This window comes from Tursiops truncatus, chromosome 15 (assembly GCF_011762595.2).
Source record: "Tursiops truncatus isolate mTurTru1 chromosome 15, mTurTru1.mat.Y, whole genome shotgun sequence".
Lineage (NCBI taxonomy): Eukaryota > Metazoa > Chordata > Mammalia > Artiodactyla > Delphinidae > Tursiops > Tursiops truncatus.
Genome location: NC_047048.1, coordinates 70,495,145 through 70,517,962, shown reverse-complemented (window position 1 = coordinate 70,517,962; position 22,818 = coordinate 70,495,145). Strand labels below are relative to the sequence as shown.

Sequence of the window (22,818 nt, the reverse complement as noted above, 5' to 3'; positions counted from 1 at the left end):
GACTCACCTTGGATCCTAACCAGTCCCCACAGTTCCATCTTGAGACCTTGAATCGAAAAAAAAAAGGCATTCGTGTTTTTGTTTGTTTCTCTCTCTTTCTCTCTCTCTCCCACTCACTCTTTCTCTCCTTCAGTAGAACCGTGGCCTCAACTCACGGCAGTGGCAACATCTACTCCTAAACTATGGAATGTTTTCAGACTGACGATAGAATTGCTCCAAACAAGGGGTGGGAGGGGCTGTCCAAGTGTGCATGAGACGGTGCGTTACTGAGAGCTCACTGGGAATCACACAGGACAGAGACACCAACAGTCAGACACCAAGCCCGGGGCCTGGCTTTAGATGTATTTCTTCTTGAGGTACCAGTAGGCAAAGTAGCCCATCCCACCCAGGGAGCCCATGAGGAAGGATGCCCCAAAGAAAGATGGGGGTTTCCGCTTGACCAGCCGGAACGCGTTGGGGATGACTGCTGACAGCAGAGTGGTGTGGATGTCGCCCAGAACTTTCCGGAAGGCAAAGCGTTTCTGGACCCTCTCAAAGAAGGACTGCAGGTTGGGCCGGCTGCCATCTTCCCAGTATTTCTTGGACAGTCCCAGGAATTTGAGGCGGTGCAGGGTGGCTCCCAGGAGGACATCAGCAAGGGTGAAAGCACAGCCGCAGAGCCACAGCTCACATTTCTGCCCTAGAATGGAAGTGACAGGAGATGGGGGAGGGGAGGGTCAGCTCTTCTTCCGCCATACACGCCCTCCTCTCTCAGTGACGCCTCTGGCTTCTGTCTGCCTGCCGTAGTGTTCCCCCAAGGTCACCCACTCCTGCACTTCTTTCATGATTTTTGCCAGATGCATATACTACCTCTATTATTTGTTTTCTTTAAATCAACTGACTTATTAAATGCAAATATATGTATTTAAACTCCGGACTCATATATCCCACTGCCCATTTTCCAGCTCTCCTTGCGAGTCCACTGTGCATCTTAACGCGACATGTCCAAAACTGATCGTCACCCCCAAACCCACCACATTCATCCCCATGTCAGTAACAGCACCTCCATCCTTCCAGCCACTCAGGCCAAAAGCCACGCAGGCCATGTTGAATTCTTTCTTCTCTTTCTTTCACACCCCACATACACTTTGTCAGCAGTTCCCATCAGCTTTATTTTCAAAATACATCCGAAGTTAGATGTTACCTCCGATGTGACCATCCTGGTCCTAACGACCATTATCGTTTGCCTTTGACTCCCTAGAGTCTATTCTCAGCACAGCAGAGAGAGGAATCCTGTTAAATCTTAAGTCAGGTCATGTCCTTCTCTCTGATCAAAGCCCTTTAGTGACCCCCTGTCGTAGTCAAAGCTGAAGCCCTTCTAATGGTCTAAAGGTCCTACGTGATCTGGCCCCCAGGTACCTTTCAGACCTAGGAGTCTACTTTTTCCCCCTTGACTCACTCTTTTTTTTTTTTTTCGGCTGTGCTCCATGTCTTGCGGGATCTTAGTTCCCCAACCAGGGATTGAACCCAGGGCCACAGCAGTGAAAGCGCTGAGTCCTAACCACTGGACCGCCAGGGAAGTCCCCCGCCTTGACTCACCCTTCTTCAACCACACTGGCCTCCTTGCAGTTCCTCATTCCAGGCACGTTCCCACCCCAGGGCCTTTGCACTTGCTGTTTGCTCTGCCTGGAACACTCTTCCCCCACAGAGCTACAGGCCTTACTCCTCCACCTCTTTCAGGTCTTGGCTCAGTGCCATCTTCTCGGGGGGCTTCACTGACCGCCCAGTTAAAATTGAAACCCCAATCCCAGCAGTCACTGTCCTCCTCCCCTGCTGTTTTCTTCCATACAACTTTTCCCCAGTGTTCCACCATATACTGTACATGCTCATTTTGTTTATTGGCTGCCACCCTCTACCAGAATGGAAGCTCCATGAGGGCAGGAATTTGGGTCTGTCTTGTTCACAGCTGTATCCCCTGCACCTAGAACAGTGCCTGGCTCACTAAATCTTTACTTAATGAGTGATGAATGAGAAAAACTATCACTAAGAGTATCATTTGCCATAACCTATGTGCAATGATAAAAGTACATTTAACAAAAGACAAAACAAACGCTATTAAATTCCATCTGGATACTACTGCCTGCCCAAAATCCCCGAGCCCAAGACTTATTTATTTGTTTGAAGAAAAGGGCAGGTAGTAATACATAACCCCTTTATGGGAATTAAATACTAGCATCATACTAACACTCTTTAATACAATCAAAAGAATTAAAAAGAGAATAATTCTCATCGTGTGGTTTTATGTTAGTTATCGCCATGGTCACGGGACATCTAAAATTAGCCTGTGTACTTAGGAAACACTAGACTTGAAATTCTGGAGCCCCTTTGGTCTCCTTCATCACTGCTTTGCTCAACAACCTGAAATTCTCCCCAGTGACTACACATTAATGTCCAGATTCCTCTGCATGGCTTTTAAGCCCTTTCAGTAGTTGGATGAGCTCCAATGTATTGGGTTGGCCAAAAAGTTCGTTTGGTTTTTTCTAGAACATCTTACGAAAAACCCAAATGAACTTTTTGGCCAACCCAGTACTTCTCTGATCTTCACTTCTCACAAATTGCCCACTTGCCCACTGTTCCCCTCAAGCAAGCCACGCCCATTTTGGCCTCTGGGCCGTTGCCCCTGCTGCACCCCATGCCTGGAATGCTCTCCCCTTCCTCTCCACTTCCGGTGAGGTCTGCTTTCTTGGGAAGCTTGCTTCTGCCCTTTTGTAGAGGTGTTCCTTTCAGCTCAGAAATTCCATGAGTCTAATACCCTTCACCCTCACAGCCTGAGCCTTCCCCTTTCACTCTGTGTCCTCATGTTCATTCATTCATCCAACAAATGTTTATCTGGTAGTATGTGCTGGGCATGAAGACATGACAAGACACAAATGTCTTCCCTCCAGAGGCTCACGGTCTCAGGGGAGGAGGAGCTAAAGTGTAATGAAGGCTCTGATCAGAAGTTTGTTCTTGAATATGGAATCTTCCAGATGCCTGTTAGACTTCTGAGGGGAGATGATGTGTCTGCAGTTAGAGGTACAGGTGCACAGCATCATCAAGGGCGTGAGTGGAGACAGAGCTGAGGACAGAACCAAGGACTGAGCTTCGGGGCCTCAAGATTTAGATATTGGGCAACAAGAAGCAACCAGCGAAGGAGTGTGCGAAGGAGTAGCCGGTGAGGTGGGAGACGACCCAGGTGAGTGTGGTGTCCCAGAAGCCAAGATAAGAAAGTGTTCCAAGGACAGAGCGCTCAGCTGGCTTCAGACGCTGCCGGGAAGTCACAGAAAAGGAGCTGAGAATTGGCGATTGCATTTGGCGACTGGTGACCTTGACAAGAAGAGTGGGAGTAGATGCTGACGCTGAAAGCCTGGTTGGGAGGGAGTCCAAGAAAGAAAGGGAGGAGAGGAATCAGAGACGGTGAGCAAAGGTCACCCTTTCAAGGAGCTTTGCTGTCATGGGAAGGATATGCCGATAATGTGAGACGGGTCAAGAGTGTTTTGGGGGACTTCCCTGGTGGTGCAGTGGTTAAGAATCTGCCTGCCAATGCAGGGGACACGAGTTCAAGCCCTGGTCCAGGAAGATCCCACATGCTGTGGAGCAGCTAAGCCCGTGCACCACAACTACTGAGCCTGCACTCTAGAGCCCAGGAGCCACAACTACTGAGCCCGCGCGCCTAGAGCCCGTGCTCTGCAACAAGAGAAGCCACCGCAATGAGAAGCCCGCGCACCGCAACGAAGAGTAGCCCCTGCTTGCCACAACTAGAGAAAGCCCGTGCGCAGCAATGAAGACCCAACACAGCCAAAAATGAAAAGATAAATAAATTAATTATTTTTTAAAAAGAGTGCCTTTGTAAGTTGGGAAGAAAAAAACAGCACGTTGATGGGAATGATCGAGCCGAGAGGAGGTGATGCTACAGGACAGAGTGGAGAGAATCACTGATGTGGTGTCCTTGAAGGGATGAGCGTGGATGGCATCAAGTACACAAGGGAAGGGACTAGGTTTAGCTAGTTCAAGAACAGTTTATCCTTGGTAACAAGAGGGAGTACAGGGCACCGTCTCTCAACAAATCTAAGCTGCTGTCAAATGTAAGACATCTACCTGAGAGAGTACTTCCTCATACATATGTATGTATCTCCACTGACACGTAGGCCTCTTTCAATGGGTACATTTTTATTTGGGTCTGTGTGTGGACCTATGTGTTTGCATCCTGCATGGTGTGTATGTTTACCCATGTGAATGCCTGCTCAAATCCATGAAGCTGGTTGTGTATTAGCATGTAGACAGCTGCACACATGGGCATCTGTGTCCATGCAGTGGGGGGATTACCACATGCATAAGTGAAGGGTATGCCCACATGCACTTGGTGGTTGCCTGCAGACAGATGTTCATGAGTGTGTAAGCGTGCATCACTATTTAAGTATGTCCATTCCTGTGTTTCTGTTTGTAGGCAAATACTGCTAGCCATGACTGCATAATGTCCACGGGCGCGGGTAGCTATCTATCTGGCATGTCAACAGAAGGTCTTCGGTTTCCCCCGCTCCTGCAGCTGTGGGTTCCCTTTGCCAAGTCGCAGCCCTGGATGAACCCTGTCTTGTGCCTTCTCCAAGTCTGCCAGCTGAGTGTGCTGGAGACAGGTACCCTTACCAGTTACACTTTAAATCCTGACCACAAAGCCCGGGAGGGCCGGCAGCCCTGCCCAGGTCCTGTAGCAGTCCTGTAGCAGCTCTGGGGGATGCTCGCTTCACCGCCCCCTGCAGAGAGACGCACATCTTTCATCTTCTCTCCTCACACCCGGTGGTTTTCTCTGTTGATGACGTCACCTCATGCTTCATTCAGAAAACAGGAACCTTCAGACATGAAAGCCCTTACCCCCCACCATGAAACCCACAATGCCAGGCCCCTGCATTTACCACCTGCTGACACAAGGGAGGGTGTGAGCCACCTTCGCTCAAGGTCAGGCCCTCCGTGGTCCTCTGCACCCACCCAACGCTGCACATGCTCCCTTTCCCTTTCTAGAGCCACTCTCCTCCCCTCCCCACACTGCTCTGCGGCCCCCAGGAGGCCAACTTGACGGATACACTGATGGGACTCCGTGCCCTCTGGCTCCAGGGGTGTTTGGCCAGTGGGGAGCAGAGGTGGGAGATAGGATGGTGGGCGAGGGTGAGGTCAGAGTCTTACTTCCCTCAGTTTTTTCTCTGCAGGCTGCCACAGGCTGGCTGTGTTGGTTTGCTTATTTGTTTGTTTTTGGCCACACCAGGCAGCAGGCAGGATCTTAGTTCCCCGACCAGGGATCGAACCCAGAAAGTCACAGCTCCTGTCAGGTGGCCCTCTTTGTTCTGGTTCCTGAAACTGCCCCCATCGCTCACAACCCGAGGTCCAGGTACTGCACTTTTCCTTGTGGTTTCCCTGTGTCCCGCCCACACATCTGTAAACAGTCCCTTTATGAAGGCCTTTTTGATTTACTCAATTTGAGGGTGCCCTGTGTGTCCCCTGGGGACCCTGCCTGAAGCACACCCTCTCAATCCTCATTGGTCCTGCATCACTGATTTCTCCTTTCCACTGAGGCATTTCTATCAGCCTGAACACGCAGTTGTATCTCCTATCTTGAAAACACGCAGTTGTATCTCCTATCTTGAAAACATTCCTCCCTTTGCCCCACAGCCTTCTTCAGGCACCACCCCATTTCTCTATTCCCTCTACAGCGAAACTTCTCAAAAGGGTTGTCTACACTAGCCATCTTCACGCCTCACCTCCCATTCACTCTTCAGCCATTGCCCTGACATTCCAGTGAAACTGCTCCTGGCAAGGTCACCACCAACAGCCATGGGGCAAAACCCAAGGGACGCTTTCCTATCCTTGGTTTATTCAGCCTCTCAGCTGCATTTGACACTGTTCTCCCTCCTTAAAACACAATCCTTTCTGGGTTCTATGACACAAGAGTCCTCACGCCTCACTGGCCACTGTGTCTCATCAGCTTTGCCAGCTCGTCTGTCTTTACCCTTCTCTCAATGAGGGGGAGCCTCAGGGCAGATGTGGTAGTTTTAAAATACGAAACAGTGCTTGTCTTTCTCTGTGGAATCTAAAAAATAATATAAACACATGTATATGCAAAACAGAAACAGAGTCACAGATATAGAAAATAAACTAGTGAATATTACTCAGCCACTAAAAAGAATGAAATAATGCTATTTGCAGCAACATGGATGGACCTGGAGATTATCATACTAAGTGAAGTGAGTCAGAGAGAGAAAGACAAATATCATATGATATCGCTTATATGCGGAATCTAAAAAAAAAATGATACAAATGAACTTATTTACAAAACAGAAACAGACTCACAGACTTAGAGACGGGGGAAGTGTTGCGGGGAGGGATAGATTGGGTGTTTGAGATTGATATGTATACACTGCTATATTTAAAATAAAATGCCTTTCCATAAAAAAAAGAGAGAGAGAGAGAGAGAGGGAGAGAAAATAAACTAGTGGTTACCAAAGGGGAGAAGGAGGGGGGAGGGGCAAATTAGGGGTATGGGATTAAGAGATACAAACTACTATGTGTAACACAGATGAGCAACAAGGACACACTGTATAGCACAGGGAATTATGGCCATTATCTTGTAATGACTTTTGATGGAGTACAATCTGTAAAAATACTGAATTACTACGCTGTACACTCGAAACTAATATAATGTTGTAGGGAATTGCCTGGCAGTCCAGTGGTTAGGACTCCACACTTTCACTGCCCAGGGCCCGGTTCAGCCTCTGGTGGGGGAAATAAGATCCCGCAAGCCGTGCAGCGCAGCCATAAATAAATAAATATAAAGTTGTAAATCAACTATACTTCAATTTAAAAAAAAGAAAAAAATACGCTCACAGATTACTTGATACTTATCTCTTTGGTGGAGCCCAATTTTTCTCCCCTTGAATATGGGCCGTATTTAATGCCTTGCTTCAGATGAATAGAATGTGGCAGAAGTGACAGAAAAAGATCATGTGGCTTCCACTGCTTCTGTCTCTCTGGGATCACTTGCTCAGGGGAAAGCCGGCTGCCGTGTTGTGAAGAAACTCAAGCAGCCCTAATAAGATGCCCATGTAGTGAGAAGCTGAGGTCTCCGGCCAACAGCTGTGGGGAACTGACACCTCTAGTGAAGACCCACGTGAATGAGCCATCGTGGACCCTTCAGCTCAGGGTGTTGCAGCCCCAGCCAACGGCTTGACTTAGAGACGGGGGAAGAGTTGCGGGGAGGGATGGATGCATCATGCATCTATCCCTGCATCATGCAGCCCTGAATTAGAAACACTCAGCCGAGCTGCTCCAGAATTTCTGATTCACAGAAAATGTGTGATATGACAAATGCTTTTTTTCCCCTTTTTTTTAAAACTATGGCCCTCAGCTCAAATCTAGCCTGCTGCCTGTTTTTATTTATTTATTTATTTATTTATTTTTGGCTGTGTTGGGTCTTTTTTGCTGCACACGGGCTTTCTCTAGTTGCGGCGAGTGGGGGCTACTCTTCGTTGCAGTGCACGGGCTTCTCATTGCGGTGGCTTCTCTTTTTGTGGAGCATGGGCTCCAGGCTCACGGGCTTCAGTAGTTGTGGCTCGCAGGCTCTAGAGCGCAGGCTCAGTAGTCATGGCTCACAGGCTTAGTTGCTCTGCAGCATGTGGGATCTTCCCGGAGCAGGGCTCGAACCCATGTCCCCTGCACTGGCAGGTGGATTCTTAACCACTGCGCCACCAGGGAAGCCCGACAATTGTTTTTTTTTTTGTTTGTTTAAGCCGCTGAGTTTGGGAGCAGTTTGTTATAAGCAATAAATAACGAATAAGCAGGTCTTGATTCCTCTTTCTGTCTCTCTCCACTGCCCTCTAGGCGACATCATCCAATTCTACGGCTTTAATCACCGTGTGTATGCTGAAGACTTGCAAATGTCCACCTCCAAATTCTGACCTCTCCTTTGAAAGTCAGACTAGAATACCTAATGGCTTATGTGACATCCCCTCTTGGGGGTGACACTTACGTGCGGAATCTAAAAAAAACCTGAACTCTTGGGTCCCCCTTGCCCATATCAGGAAATGGTACCACTCAGTAGCTCAGACCAAAACCTCATGAGTCATCTTTGATTCCTTTATCCCCTCTTACTCCACTCCCTCCAATACCCTCGACCTTTCAGCAAGTTCCTGCCCATGTTATCTCCAAAATACCTCTCAAGCCTTTCGTGCCTCCCCATCTCCACTGCCACCACCTCAGTCCAAGCCACCACCATCTCATCTGGGCTTCTGTCTCCCTTGAAATCCATTTTCACAGCAACCAGAGTACTTTTGTAAAATCAGAACACCTCACCCCTGAGTAGATTGCAAAAATGGCTGCAAATTCCTCCCATTCCTGCACGCTTGCCCCTTTGCAAAGGCTGTGCTGCTTCTGCCATCAAGAGGCAGAGTCCAACCCTCTACCCTTTTAATCCTGGCTCTGCCATGCCACTTGCTTTAGCCAATGGGGCTTTCGTAAATGTGACACAAGTAGAGGCTTAAAACATATTTGCACCTTGGGGCTTTGCTCTCTTGCTGCTCTCAGTATCCCTGTGACCACCATCATATGAAGAGCCTGGCTTAACCTGCTGGATGATGGGCAACATGTGGTCCAGCTACTTCCATTGGCCCCTGAACACTCTTCTGTAATGGCCCCTCTCCAGCACCCTCTCTGATAGAAATGAGAAAGTTCCTTCTTGAGGTATGCATTGTTTTTACTCATTTAGCCGTACTCTGCCTTTTTCTAGAAAGGATTTATGGCGGCTGGCTTCAGCATGCATGACACTGTTCCTGTTTAGGACCTTAGGTATCTGTGTGTGCCATTTGCTTGAGGCCTCAGCTGTGAAATGCTGGAAGAACATTGGACCCATTGAGAGGGAACCTGTTCTTACCCTAACTATGCCATTTAAGAGCTGTGTGACCTTGAGCGAGTCACTTTATCTCTCTGAGCCTTAGTTTTCTCACCTGGAGAATGCACGTGCCTTTACCTGTCATATGTAATTAACTGGTATGTTCCAGGCGCTGTGCTGAGTGTTTTTCATTTTTTAAAGAGTTCAACAAGATGGAGTTTAGGTTTTAAATTCTACTATTACCATCCTGTTTCACAGATGTTGAAACTGAGGCTCCAATAAGGAAAGGAACTTGCCCAAGTCACACGGTATAGGCAGCAAAGCTAGGACCCTAACTCATATCTGTCTCACTCTAAACCCATCTTTTAGAACACTGTGCTCCACAGCCTTCCCACATACACAGACATCTCTGCGTGTGTGTGAAGCTATGAGTGTAGCAGTGCATGTTGAATGGGTTCCACAAATTTGCATTGTTGAGGAGACCAGACTAACAGGGTACCTAAAATAGAGCAAAATGGGAAGGTCTCGAATGAAATTTGAAGAAGGGTGCTGGCAAGGATGGTGTATAGATGCAAAAAGGAGCAGAGTGGTAAGGAGAGGGTACTCCAGGCTGGAAGAGCTGCAGGAGCTAAGGTGTGGTGGTGGAAATGTAGCTGGCATGCTCAGCGTCCAGAGAAGAGAGGCACTTGAAAACAGAAAGAGTCAAGGTCAGAGAGTCCGGGTGAGCCTAAATGTCTGGCTCCTACAGCATGAAGGAGCCATAGTACATCCTTCAGTCGGGGCAAGGGGAGATGGTGTAGTGGATAGCGATCGCCACCACCATTACCATCATCATCTTCAATAGCCTTTATTAAATACTGTGTTCTAAGCGCTGATCTAAGTATTCTACATATATTATTTCATGCAGTGTCTCAACATCTCTCTGAGGTCGGTCTTATTACTATAAGACCATCCATTTTATGGATGGGGAACTGAGGTCTAGGGAGGTGAAGCACCTGGCCCAGGGTCATTCAACTAGCAAGTGGCCAAGCTAGGACTTAAACTTAGGTCTTTCTGACTCCATGGCCCATGATCCTAACCACCTGGATGGTCCTCTAAGATCTTTGGGGGGAAAGATGCTGGGACTGTCATGGACAGAGTGGGCTGGATGGGCTCCAGCACTCACCTACCCCAGAACTGGCACCCACCCTCGTTCTCAAGCTTCCTCTTCTCCAGCTCAGCCTCGATCTGGTCCAGCACCATGGCCAGCTCCCCCAGGATCTTCTTCAGGTAGCTCACATCATCGTGCTCCAGGATCTTGGCCTGGGGGCAGGACAGACAGGTGCTAGAGGAGCTGAGTTGGCCTCAATAGAGCAAGGATGACCAGGGATGGAAGACTCTTGGCCCAAATCCCCTTCTGCAAACCCAGTCTCCTTATATCCCCTTAAGTGTATAGGATACCCCCACTGTTACAAGGCATCCTCATCTGGTGTTCACAATAGTCCTGTGAGCTTGACTGTCCTGGCCAGATCCCTTTCATGGGGCTGGTACTCTCATACACCAGCTGCCATGAGAGTTGGTTGACAGTGGCTCACAGCTTCCCCTTCTCCAGAGAATTGTTCTCAGCCAACGAGGAGTTTCCTGGAAATACTTGGGAAATAAATAGGTCAATGATTGGCTGATATAAGGGTATAAAAGTCTGTCCCTTTGTCTCAAGGTGGATCGACTTTGTGGCACCATTTATCTTCCAGAGCTCCCTGTGGGATCAGGTGAACTTAGCCCCTTCTTCATCCTATCTCATCCTTACTGGGTTCTCCTTAGAGCGCTCCCTCAATACCTCGCTTACCCCAGAACCTCTGTCCAATGCTCTGCTCTTAGGGACACAACCTAAGACATTAGGAAAGTGAGGCTCCAGGGCGACAGTGACTTGCTCAAGGTCAAAGGGCCAGTAAATGACAGAGGAGACAGGATTGGGAAAGCAAACCAGTGGTTTTCCCGTTTCATGTCATCAGCTGACTCTCTACTTAGAACCAGCTTCTTCCAGTTCTTCTTTTCCATGGAAAAGATGGTGGGAAAGGGGAATGAGCAGGCCTGGGGTCACTCACCATGAGCTTCTTCTGTTTAGAAAGGTAGGGATCAGAGAGCTGGGGCTCCTCTTCATGGTCCAATTTCATGAAGTCCATGGTGGCATTGGCTAAATGTCCTGGGGAGAGAATAGGAAAGGTACCGTTCTTCTGATACCTGGTGCTCTTCCTTTCCCTTCCCCCCAACAACTTGGAATAGGTCCCATTCAAACAGTAGTCCAGGAAGTAACAATATCAACAGGCATAACTAGGAGACACTATGTCATTACAGGCTGGGACATAGGGATGGATGAGATGCCATCCTGCCCTAGATCATAAAAGAGATACCTACAACATAGCATGATCAATCTCTAATGAAGAGTGAACAGAATGCTGTGGGACCCAGAGGGCCACCTGCCTGGGGCACAAGGTGTCAAGAAACCTCACTGAGGAGGAGACTCTAGGGGATGAGTAGGAGTTTGCCAGAAATGAATATCACCCTAAATGTGGACAAGCTCATGCTTCAGTGAACGTCTCCCTCACCCCTTTCTGTAGTGAAGAAACGGATTCAGAGAGGCTAGTAAATTCCACACTAGTAAACGACAAGCAGATTTTGAATCAGGATCTGTCCGATTCTCAGTCTAGAGCTCACTCACTGTAATCCACAGGGAAAAACTTGTTTTAAAAAAACTATAAGAGAGCTTGGTGTCTTGAAACTTCCACTTCTGGTGAGGCAACTTCCCTGAAGATTCAGGGACATATTGATCACCTCTCCTGGGAAATTGGCCTTTTAAAGATGCTGAAAAGGCCTGGGTGATGGAATGTGGGTCAATGATGGAACTCAAGGCAGCACCTTGAGAATTATACTTAATGGGAGAGACAAAGTGTCCTATAATCTGACATTAAAAGTCTAGCTGTAAGCTGTGGGTTTTACAAGAGGAGGTGGAAGCATTAAGTGGGATAAGATCCTGAGGTCTGTTCCATGACTGGGGCAGGATTTCTCTGGAACTCTTAGCCAGTAAGTATGGGACATGGTGGGCCAGGTGTGTGGTGGGGCCCAAACCTGGCCTGCCCTCTCCCCTGGGTCCCAGCCCCACTTGGACATCTCTTGGACTGGGATGGGCATCTTCTCCGGCCCCACTGCCTCTATGTTCCCCTTATCATAACACTGATCGGTACTAGGTTAGAAAAATTTTAATCAATGTGGGTTGTTTGTTTTTTTGCCACACTGCGTGGCATGCGGAATCTAAGTTCTCTGACCAGGGATCAAACCCATGCCCCCTGCAATGGAAGCACGGTGTCTTAACGACTGGACCGCCAGGGAAGTCCCCAAATCAATTAGTTTTGAATAGATTATACATGCATGCTTGTTTAAAAATTCAAACAATATTAAGGAACGTACAGTGAAAAGTAAATCTCTCTCCTCTCAATCTGCAGTCCCTTAGTTCTGCTCTCCCAATCTTCTCATGCGTCCTTCCAGAAATACTCCTTGTGTTTGCAAGCACCTATGTATCCATTCGATCCCCCTTTACATATATTAATGATAGTACACTAGATGCATTTTTTTGCCCTTCACTTTCTCCCTACTTACTAATATATCTTAGAGAGCATTCCACATGCCTGTTATTTTTTTTAACAGCTGCACAGTATTTCATTGTTTGTATGTACTAGAATTTATCTACCCAGTCCCCAAATCATGGTCAACTGGGTTATTTCCAGCCTCTTGCTATTACCCCTTATGCTGCAATGCATATCCTTGTACGTACTTCTTTGGTGCACACATCCAAGTGTCACTGCAGGACAGTCTCCAAAGTGTGGGCCTTTTAATATTCGATATAGAGGGCCAGACTGCCCTCCTGAGAGGTTGTTCAAATTTACTTAGTCCTGCATTATAATTATCTCGTCATTTGTCTTTCTGCTTCCATGAAACTGTGACCCTGGGAGGGTAGAAGCTGTGACAGTCCCCTTCTGTCCCCAGCCCCCTGCCCAGGGCCTGGGTCATAGGAGACTTCATAAATGTTGTTAAATGTTGTTGACTCAATGGGGAGAGGACAATATAAATATGTCCTGAGTCCTGTTCAAGGGCACTCTAAAGAGACAAAATCGAGTGCCACAACCTGGCCCACCCTTGGACGTGAGCCTCATTCCTTTGAGAGAGAGGAAGTGACCATTTACCGGGCACCTATTATCTACTTGGAATCGTCATGCTTCATCTGTATATTGGACCCCATGGTGTCTGCATAGAGCCTGGACCAAAGTCTATAAACAGTTGTTGATGGATAATCTGATTTAATCCAACACTTATTTACTGAGTACTGAAAAAAATGAAAGGATAAAGTAGGCTGTGGGCACAATCAGGCTGGCAGTTAGGACAGTATATGGGGATGCTTGAATCAGAACTCAGAGGCCCGGGGCCTGGCAATATCTGGGCAATCTTCCTTGGTGATGCCAGCCCTGATGTCACTCAGTACCCTGGGCTGCCAACCCCAGGTGTCTGGGGCTGAGATGCCTGTGGAGAGGTGTCCCAGCTCCCATGGACAGGCAAGCCTCTAGGGGGACAGATAGCCCTATGGCCTCTGTATGGGATGGCAGGACAAGAGGAGGGGGCAGGAGAAGGGAATGAGAGAGAGAGACTGCCAGAGAGGGAGAAAGACATATTCAGCTTGAAACAGGGTGAGAGAGAGACAGAGAGCCAGAGAGAGAGAGAGAGAGAGCGCGCCAGAGTGAGAGACAGAGACAGACACAGGGATGGAGAGAGAGGCAGAGGCAGAGGGATATCCATTGGGAAGAGGAGAGAAGGCAGAAGAGGAGAGATAAAGGGAAGAAAGTGAGTAAGAGATACAGGAATGGGAGGAAGAGGGAGGAGGTGGGCGAAGACCGGGTTACCCTGAGGGTTCTGCGCTCCGACCCCGACCCCGGGACTCACTGCGGATCTCGGCCGTGGCGTACTTGGGGATCATGGAGTCGGCGGTGAGTTCGGGGTGCAGGATGCAGCCGTGCGTGTAGGCGTCCATGGGCAGCGCGTCCAGCAGCTCGCGGTACTGCAGCACCCGCGCGTGCTGGGGGCTGCCCGCCTCGGGCATCAGCGCCACCACGTGCTCTGCGGGGCATGGCCAGGGGCTGGGCGGCGGCACGCAGGGCCCTGTGTCGGGCCTCCCGCCCCCCTGATTCAGAGAGGCCAGCCTCTGGCATCCCATTCCCCAACCTCAGCATCCCGGAACCGCGACATGTCCAGAAGTTTGGGGCCCATCCCCTTTCCTTGACTCTTGAGAGAAAGTCCCCACCAGGCTGACAGGGGACCCTAGTGATCCTGCCCGCCTACCTCTCCTCACTGGAGCCCTGCCGAGCCGTCCCCTGAGGGGCAACTCCTCACCTGCCCGGGCTTGTTGCCAGGTGGGTCTCTAGGCCTAGTGTTGCCAGACTTGGAGAGAAGCTGGAAACCTGGATGTTTGAAATTGAACTCTCCTTGGTTTTTAAATGTTGGCAACTAATTCATATTCTTTTAAAACAGTGCATGTCCGGGCCCTGATCTCTCAGCTGCATCTGCAGCCTCTGCCATGGGCACTGAGCTTCTGGACTTGAGCGAGGCCAGAGGGAGGGAAGTAGGGACGGAGGACATAGGGTTCTGTGGGGTTCCGGGGTGCCGGGCCCTGCTCATGTCTGCAAAGTTCTCGGGTATCCGGGCCCATGTCTGTGGGGGTTCCGGAAGAGCCTGTGGCCCTGACTATGCATACAGCGTTTCAGGGGGCTGGGTCCTGGCCGAGCCCTGGCATCCCCGGGAGATCTGGATCCTGTCTGTGGGGACTTAGAAGGGGATCTGGGTCCCGTTCACGCCTGATGGGCTCCAGAGTGTCTGTGGCCAAGCCTGTGACTCCAGAGTCCCCTGGCAAGGAGGCTATAGCCCCAGCCGCTCCAAGGGGGGTGTCTGGGCCACGCCCTTTCCCTCAGTACCGGGGAGCGGGGGGGTCAGATCTGTGGGGTCCCCAGGGACCTGTGGCCATGCTCTGCGGTTCCTGGGCGGCATCTGAGCCCTGCCTGTAGCCCGTGGTTCCTTGTGGGGGAGCCCGGGCCCGCGGGGTTTGCCCAGGCTTCCCAAGGTGCTGGGGCGCTGTCAGGGCCCGCGCGGCCGCCGTACCTCCCGTGAACATGCGCTCCACGTAGTCGATGATCTGGTCGTAGTCGCTGATGATGTTGTCGCGGTGGATGATGACGGGCACCTCCTCGCCCAGGTTGAGCCGCATGAACCAGGGCTCCTTGTGCTCGCTCTGCGGCAGGCTCACGTCCCGCTCCTCACACGCCAGGCCCTTCTCGGCGATCACCAGCCGCACCTGCAGGCGCCAGGGTCAGAGCGGGGAAGGCGGGCGGACACACAGGGACACTCGGCCCAGGGGGGGGGCGGGGCGTGCGGGGAGGGAGGTCAGAGGTCCCACACTGGAGGGGACCGTGTTGCTTCCAGCCCACTCCTGGGCCCCTGGGGTACGGGATGGGGGATACATCCCCGGGGTCTGGTGGTGGGAGGAACACAGCTCTGCCCTGGGGACAAGGGGCAGAGCTGCCTGATGGTTACGGGGCTGGGTGTCACTGCTGGACGTACCTGGGATAGGATTTCTGGCTCTTCTGTGTGAGTTTGGGCGGATTCGTTACACTTTCTGGCCTTCATCGTTTTTTTATTTGCAGAATTGAAGTATTAATAGTAGCACCAACACAGTGTCTGGTATATAGCTAGTGCTTATTCATAATTCTCATTATCAGGATTGGACTCTCAGCCTGGCCTCCAAACGTGAATCTGGCCATGAAATTTGCAGAAATTCTTATCATCACCATGATCAGTAGCAAAATTTCTCAAATTATTTGAGAAACAAAGTGAAGTGAAAAATAATTTGCCAACATCAGCCTAGCCCTTTATTGTCCCCAGACACCTTCCCATCTGGTGGTTGGATGCTCACAATAGCCTTCCAGAGGAGGGCAGAGCAGAGACTATCTCCTGTTTTTGCTGATGAGAAAACGAAAGTCCAGAGAGGGCGACTAACTGACCCAGAGCCACACAGCCAATTTAGCAGTAGATCTAAAAGAAGCAATGGTTCCTGACTCTCAGACCAGTGTTCTCTGCCCTGGGGGCTCCTTCCAGGGAGTCCTGGGCCTGGCCCCTCCTGAGTCTTTCCCTAATCTCCAGGGGGTCCCAGACAAACATATGACCTGGTAGATGCGAACAGAGAGCCTCCTGACAGTTCTGAGCTGGCAGGTGGTTAATGATCACCTAGCCCAACTATCCCCTGCCTGTGGACTGAGGCTCAGAAAGTAGGCTAGACTTGTCTAAGGTCCCCCAGCAAAAGGATGGCAAGCTCCACTCCTACATGCTCCCCCCTACTTCTAGCTCCAGCCCAGGAGAAAGAGAGGGCGCCCCAGAGAGAGGCCAAGGTCTATTCCTGTTAAGCATCGATGACCCCTGTACATACCTAGGTGGCAGTTCCCATTCCCTTCCTGTCTGCCCTGGCATCCTCCTGGCAGGTTCTGCCCAACCACCCAGCGTCTGGGTCAAACTGGGATCTCTGAACGGACGGAAACAGAAACTAAATCAGGCCTTTGCCGTTGGCGGGTCCAGACGTTTGGCCTTCCATCTTGGACCACTCCCTGGGCACTGCCCTTGAACTCCAGTGAGGGTGCCCGGTGGGGCTCCTGCCTGGGGAGGGGACTGTCTTTAGAGGAACAACAGTCCTGCTTGGGGCTGCCTCAGGATCACACCAGCAAGCAGCCAAGGAGACTTTCTCCTTTAGCTGAGCTGCAGGCCAGAGCCATGTGCCATCCTGCAGGGGAGGGGGCGGGGGAGGAAGCCAGGCCCAGGGGGAGGGCGCACGGCCACCAAGGCCATCTGCCTTCTTTACCTCCTGGAACTGCGCCAGACTTAGGTGGTCACCACTCAGTGTGACCAGACATCAGCCAACTCTGGGCAAACTATCCCCCCTGCGGGTGCCTGAAAGTCACCCACTGGGGCTTCATTGTCATGGCGAGGTACTGTCCCCCCTCACCCGGGCCCTTGTTTATGAGAAAACTGTGATGGGCTGGGCTGGCGTCTCTGCCCAGCCACTTAGTTGCCGTGTGACTTTGTAAAAGACACTTAGAGTCTCGGAGTCGTAGTTTATTTATCACAAATACTTTAAAAAAATTAATAAGCTTTATTTCTTACACCAGTTTTAGGCCTGCAGAATCAAATGCCTTTTTTATGTAACATCTTATGGCTTACAAGTGCGCCACTTTTCAACACTTATTTATTGAGTGCCTGCTCTGTGCCAGGTCTTGTTCTAAGTGCTCAAGACTCAGCCGTGAGCAAAACAAAGATCCCTGCCCTCAGGGAGCTGACATTCTGGTGGAGGCAGACAGATGAGAAGCAGTTAAAATGAGACGGTGTGTCAAAAGATAGTGAGCTCATCGGAAAAAAGAAAATAAGGTAAGGGAAGGCAAAGTAAGGGAAGGCAAGGTAAGGGAAATTGGGGGTGCCAGGGAATCAGGGTGGCAAGTGGCAATTTTAAGTAGGGCGACCCATCAGGGCAGTCCTCTCTGAGAAGGTGACATTTGAGCAAAGAACAAAGAGAGAGTAGTCCACACAGGGATCCAGGCAGAGGGGACAGCCAGTGCAAAGGCCCTGAGGTGGGAGCGTGTCTGACAGGTTTGAAAAATGGTGAGGTGGCCATCCTGCTGGAGCAGGATGGATGGAGGTGACAAAAGGAGAGGAGGTCAGAAAGGGTCATGCACAGGGACATTTAATTGAGACTCCTAGACCCAGGGGTCTATGAATAAATTCAGGGAGTCCTCAAACTAGGATGGGAAAATTACAGGTTTATTTTCAGTCATGTCAGGCTGACACTTAGCATTCTCTTCAATTATGAGTGTAGGCAACAAAGCATGGTGGTGTTAGCAGTGCCTGTAATATCGTCACCACTAGGGATCAGGTATTTTCATCACTTCACAGTTGCTGCAATTACATCCGTCACGACTTCAACATTACAGTAGTTATTAGTCCTGCCACTAGGTCATGTGATACTATGGGTTAATGCAGAAACACATATTATTATGTAACAAATTTGTTTTGAAAATATGTCAATAGCTTTACTTCAGTATGATTGGTTTTCCTTCTAATCTAATACTCCTATGTATTTGATGTTATTCAATTAACAGTACTATTCTGAGAAAAGTCCATAGGCTTCCCCCGAATGATGAGTGGGTCCATGACCCAGGCAAGGTTAGATCCTGCAGTAGGGCCTGAGGCCATTATGAGGACTCCGGCTTTTTCCTGGAAGGACTTGTGAGCCACTGTAGGCTTCTGAGCAGAGGAGTAGTGAGATGTGCAGTTCTCGCCTGTGGACCTCCTGGGAGTGGGAGAGGGGGTGGTAAATGGTCAAGGGCAGCATGGACAGGGCTGGGGCGCCAGTGCCCAAGAGCTTGAAAAGTAAGGCCAGGGTGGCAGGTAGAGATCATTTACTTCCCTTCTGCCATGTCTGGGAGGGCCCTCTGCATGCAGGAAAGGCCCTTTAGGACTGATGCGAAAGAAGGAAATGCGCCTGCTAAGCCCATACTGTGTGCCAGACACTTAACACGTGTCCCTGTCCTTTCAGTCCCCCAGGAATCCTACAGGGTTGGATGTAAACGTCTCCTTTTCCAGATGAGGATGTTGAGGCACAGAGGAGGTGAAGTGACTTGTCCAAGGTCACACAGCCAGTAAGCACTCAAGATGAGACTGGAACCAGGACCATCTGACTGCAGAGCCCATGTGTTTTCCATCAGGCTACACTGCCTCTAGAACCTACCACAGGCCCCTGGGCAAGGGGAAGGCCCTGGCAGGAGAGGCAGGAGAATGCTAGGCTGCCTTGGTCAGAGGTTTGGTCACAAATGGGATTGCAGTGGGTGGTCCCATCCCTGACTAAGGGGCCACCTTAGCCCTGAGCTCATGCTGAATAAGGAATATTCAGGAGGCTCCCTCAGGAAATGGTGAGGGGAAGGGCCACCCTCCTACCTCCTGGTCACTGGGGCCTGGCTCCTGAGGTTCTGGGGAGGAGGACATCCTGGCATCTGGAGGTCAGTCTGATTCATTCCCAAACCCCCCAGCAACTTGTATAGAGCCTGGCATGCAGTAGGTGTTCAGCATGCATGTACAGAAGAGTCCCAGCATGACCTTGGTTAACTCCAACCCCTCCTTTACCTAGCACTTTAGTGATATCATAACACCCGTTATTAACAGAGCCTTGACACCATGCCAGGCACTGCGATCAGCACTTTTTGTGCATCATCTCATTTCACCATCACAATAGCCTTCTGAAGAAGGTACTGCCACTAGCTCCATTTTACAGATTTTAAAACTGAGACTTTAGGGAAGCAAAGTGACCTACCAAAAACTCCATGGTGAATTATTGGAGAAGATGGCTCTCCTGCTGGGGACTTTCTGGCCTCATAGTCTGTACTTTAAACTAGGAACTACTCAAAGGGGGATCAGTGGACCAGCTTCATCAGCCTCACCTGGTAGCCTGTTAGAATGCAGCATCTTGGGCCCTACTCCAGATCTGCTGAATCAAAATCTCTGGGGTGGGACCCAGTATTCTGTGCTTGAACCAGTAATGTATGCTCAAGTTTGACCAGTGCTTAGTGTAGAACACTAAGCAGTACCGCCTGTTCAACAACCCTCAGCAATCCTGAGAGGGGGTTGCAATTAGAAGAAGTTGCTGTTATTGTTATTATTATCCCATTTTCCAGATGATGGAACTGAGCCTAGACCAAGAATCAAACCAAAGAGCCTGGTTCCAAGGCCATTTCTCTATAAGGAATCTGTTTCTCCATCTGGAAAGTGAGTGAATGGAACAAAAGGATCTTTCAGGGAGAAGAGAAGTCGAAGGGTCAGGCAATGGGTGACCCTTAGGCTCCAGCAGGACCGGCTGCTGGGACCTGGCCATGGTGCTGAATTCGTACCCCACAGAGAGGAGAGCCCAGGGTGAGACTGCGCTCCTAGAGGCCCCCGGTCTTGCAGGCTCAGTGCTTGGACCTCACCCCCAGGAAGCGGGAACCCCGATAACTCAACACCAGGCTGCATTCCCAACCGCCTTCTAGCTCCCCTGAGTCTGAGATGGGACCGTGTGGCCGTCTGTGCCTTTAAGAGCAAAAAGCACAGACCTTACGGGCCTGCAGAGCTGGTTTGAGGAGCTGGGTTAACTCCTTCCTTCTCAGCTCAAGATTGGGGGTGGGGTGGGGGGAGGGCTAGGGTCAGACCCTTCAAGCCCCAATCAGAAGGCCCCCAGCCGGGCAGAAGGGCAGAGGAGCTTTGACCCGCAGGCCTGTGGCATGGGGACAGCAGCGCGGGGGTGGGGGAGAGGGGGGGAGGGCCTGCGATGGGACTACTGGGGCCGGAGGCTGGACCCCAGGAAGCGCCCCTCCCCCCTCCGCAGCAGCAGCCCCCTCCGACAGGCCGCCTTCCCAGCAGTGCCCATTCCCTTCCCCTTGCCTTTGTCTCTCTTCTCAGCTCTTCAACAGACCGGGTCTTTCTGGGAGGGAAAGAGGCAGAACGGGTGTTCCTAGAATTAGGGACGGTGCTCCTGGGGCCCAAGACAGGGCCAGTCACCTCCCGGGAGGGCAGCCCAGCTTCCCCCATCCTCCGGGCCCCGAAGCCCCCAATTCTACCCTCCAGTCTCTCACCAGGTCTTCAGACCCCTTAAGCCCTCCCGGATCCCCTCCCCCAAGCCTCCTGGTGCATGGGTCGGGTTCCCCTGCTCCCTCCGGGCTCTACCTTCTGCGAGCTGAAGGACTGGGTCCAGTGGTACAGAACCAGGCTCTCCTTGGGCCAATGGGCGTGGCTGGCCGCTTCGGGTGCTTCGGGGGCCTCCACCGGCTTGGCCGCATCGCTCTCCAGCGCCGAGATGGGCCACCAGCTGCAGTTGGTGGGGGTCAGGTTATTGGGGGTCGCCATGACAGCCCGAAATCAGAGGGAAGAAAGAAGGAGGCTCCGGCGGTGGCGGCTCTCTCTCGCCCAGCATCACATGGCCTCGCCGAGCCTGCCCCTCTCCTTCGCTCCCTCCCTCCCATCCCCGTGAATGTCATTACTCACTGGGCGAGTGGGGGAGGGGCGAGGGGGATCCCGGGAGCTCCTTTCCTCCTCCTCCCCTTGGCCCACCCCTGGCCCGTGCCAGAAAAGCCACCAGTCCAAGGTCAGGCTCGGTGGAAGGGCACCAGGAGCCATAGGGAAGTGGGCCGTGCCCCCAGATAGCTCGAATCTGGCCAGCCACCTGCCGAAGATTCCACCATTATAAACGCATTCTGCCTCTCAAATCTTCTAAAAGGCAAATAGGACAACTGGTGTTATAGAAATACATTCCTTTATAAATCAGTGTCTGGAAATAGCTCGTCTGTCTTTGAAGCTGTTATTTTCTAACTTTTCTCCAGAAGGACCTCTAAGGGCAGAAGGGAACACATTATGATTTATTGAACAAACACTTACATAGCACTCCTGTGTGTCCAGGCACCATCAATTCATTTAACCCTCACAATAATCCTATTAGCCTCACTTGACAGAGGAGGAAACTGAGGCACGGAGAGACTAAGTGACCTTGCCCAAGGTCATCTAGCTAGAAAGTGGTGGAGCTGAGATTCGAATCCAGGCTGACCGGCTCCAGAGTCTCTGTTTTTAGCCATAAGGTCATAACATGACAATAATGTGAACAACAGCACAGCAAGCATTTATCAACCCAAGCACTCTACATGCATCACCTCATTTCACCTGCACAGTAATCATTTTTTCCAGATGAGGGAGGTGAGGCTCAGCGATGTCAAGTCATTCATTGGTCCAAGGTCACACTTTCACCCCAGGAGACTGAGGCATGACTAGAGAAGCCCCATAATGCCTTTGCTGACACATAGTTTATCCTAAACATTCATGGGAACTTTACATAAATTCCTTAATATATCCTTGCTTACCTTGCTATAATGTTTTATTTATCATTGAGCAACTAGATGCACCAGGAAAATAAGCTTCTCAGTTTGCCCTCCATTGGCAACTTTGATCTTGGACTTTCAGCTTCCAGAAAATACATTTCTGTTGTTTAAGCCACCCAATTTCCGGTATTTTGTTATGGCAGCCAGAGCAGATTAATATACCTACAATAGAAGCGCATTATTTGTATCTTTTCAAAAGAATTCAAGTTGGGGCTTCCCTAGTGGCGCAGTGGTTAAGAATCCACCTCCCAATGCAGGGGACACGGGTTCGAGCCCTGGTCTGGGAAGATCCCACATGCCGCGGAGCGACTAAGCCCGTGCACCACAACTACTGAGCCAGCACTCTAGAGCCCGCTTGCCACAACTACTGAAGCCCGCATGCCACAACTACTGAAGCCCGCGTGCTACAACTACTGAAGGCCGCGGGCCTAGAGCCCATGCTCTGTGACAAGAGAAGCCACTGCAATGAGAAGCCCGCGCACTGCAACAGAGCAGCCCCCGCTCACCACAACTAGAGAAAGCCCGCACACAGCAACAAAGACCCAACGCAGCCAAAAATAAATTAAAAAAAAAAAAGAAGAATTCAAAGTTGATAAAAAAAGAGATACTACTGGATTTCCCCTTACTACTGGGGGCAAAGCCGGTCTTGGTCCCCACACTACAGGAAAAGAGGGAGGAATTAACATGGTCATCTCAGTGTCCTTTAGCCAGGTCCTTTACAGAAATCCCACAAGAAGAGTATTAATGTCCACACTTGACAGAGGGGAAAACAGGCTCGGCAAACAGAAAATGTCTCACCTCGTATCACCACCTAGGAACCAGCAGAGCTGGAGCTGGGATCCGCGTCTACCTGATCCCCAGATACACCTGAGGTTTTGTTGCTGTTTTTTCTTAAAGATTTTTTTTTTTTTTGGATTT

At 50.5% G+C, this 22,818-nt stretch overlaps 1 protein-coding gene across 1 annotated transcript in view; it reads right to left on the bottom strand.

The window, feature by feature from the left end:
- Positions 1-22,818, bottom strand: part of GDAP1L1 (ganglioside induced differentiation associated protein 1 like 1) — a 37,750-nt gene that overhangs the window by 791 nt on the left and 14,141 nt on the right. Inside the window, exons 1-6 of the mRNA XM_033840652.2 lie at positions 20,699-21,869; positions 15,068-15,260; positions 13,859-14,032; positions 10,975-11,072; positions 10,078-10,192; positions 8-679 (exon numbers count right to left, since the gene is read on the bottom strand). Of these exons, the coding sequence (XP_033696543.1) occupies positions 336-679; positions 10,078-10,192; positions 10,975-11,072; positions 13,859-14,032; positions 15,068-15,260; positions 20,699-20,878 (1,104 nt within the window). The 5' untranslated portion in view covers positions 20,879-21,869 and the 3' untranslated portion in view covers positions 8-335. Of the gene's footprint in view, positions 1-7; positions 680-10,077; positions 10,193-10,974; positions 11,073-13,858; positions 14,033-15,067; positions 15,261-20,698 lie in introns of the transcript that reaches the window.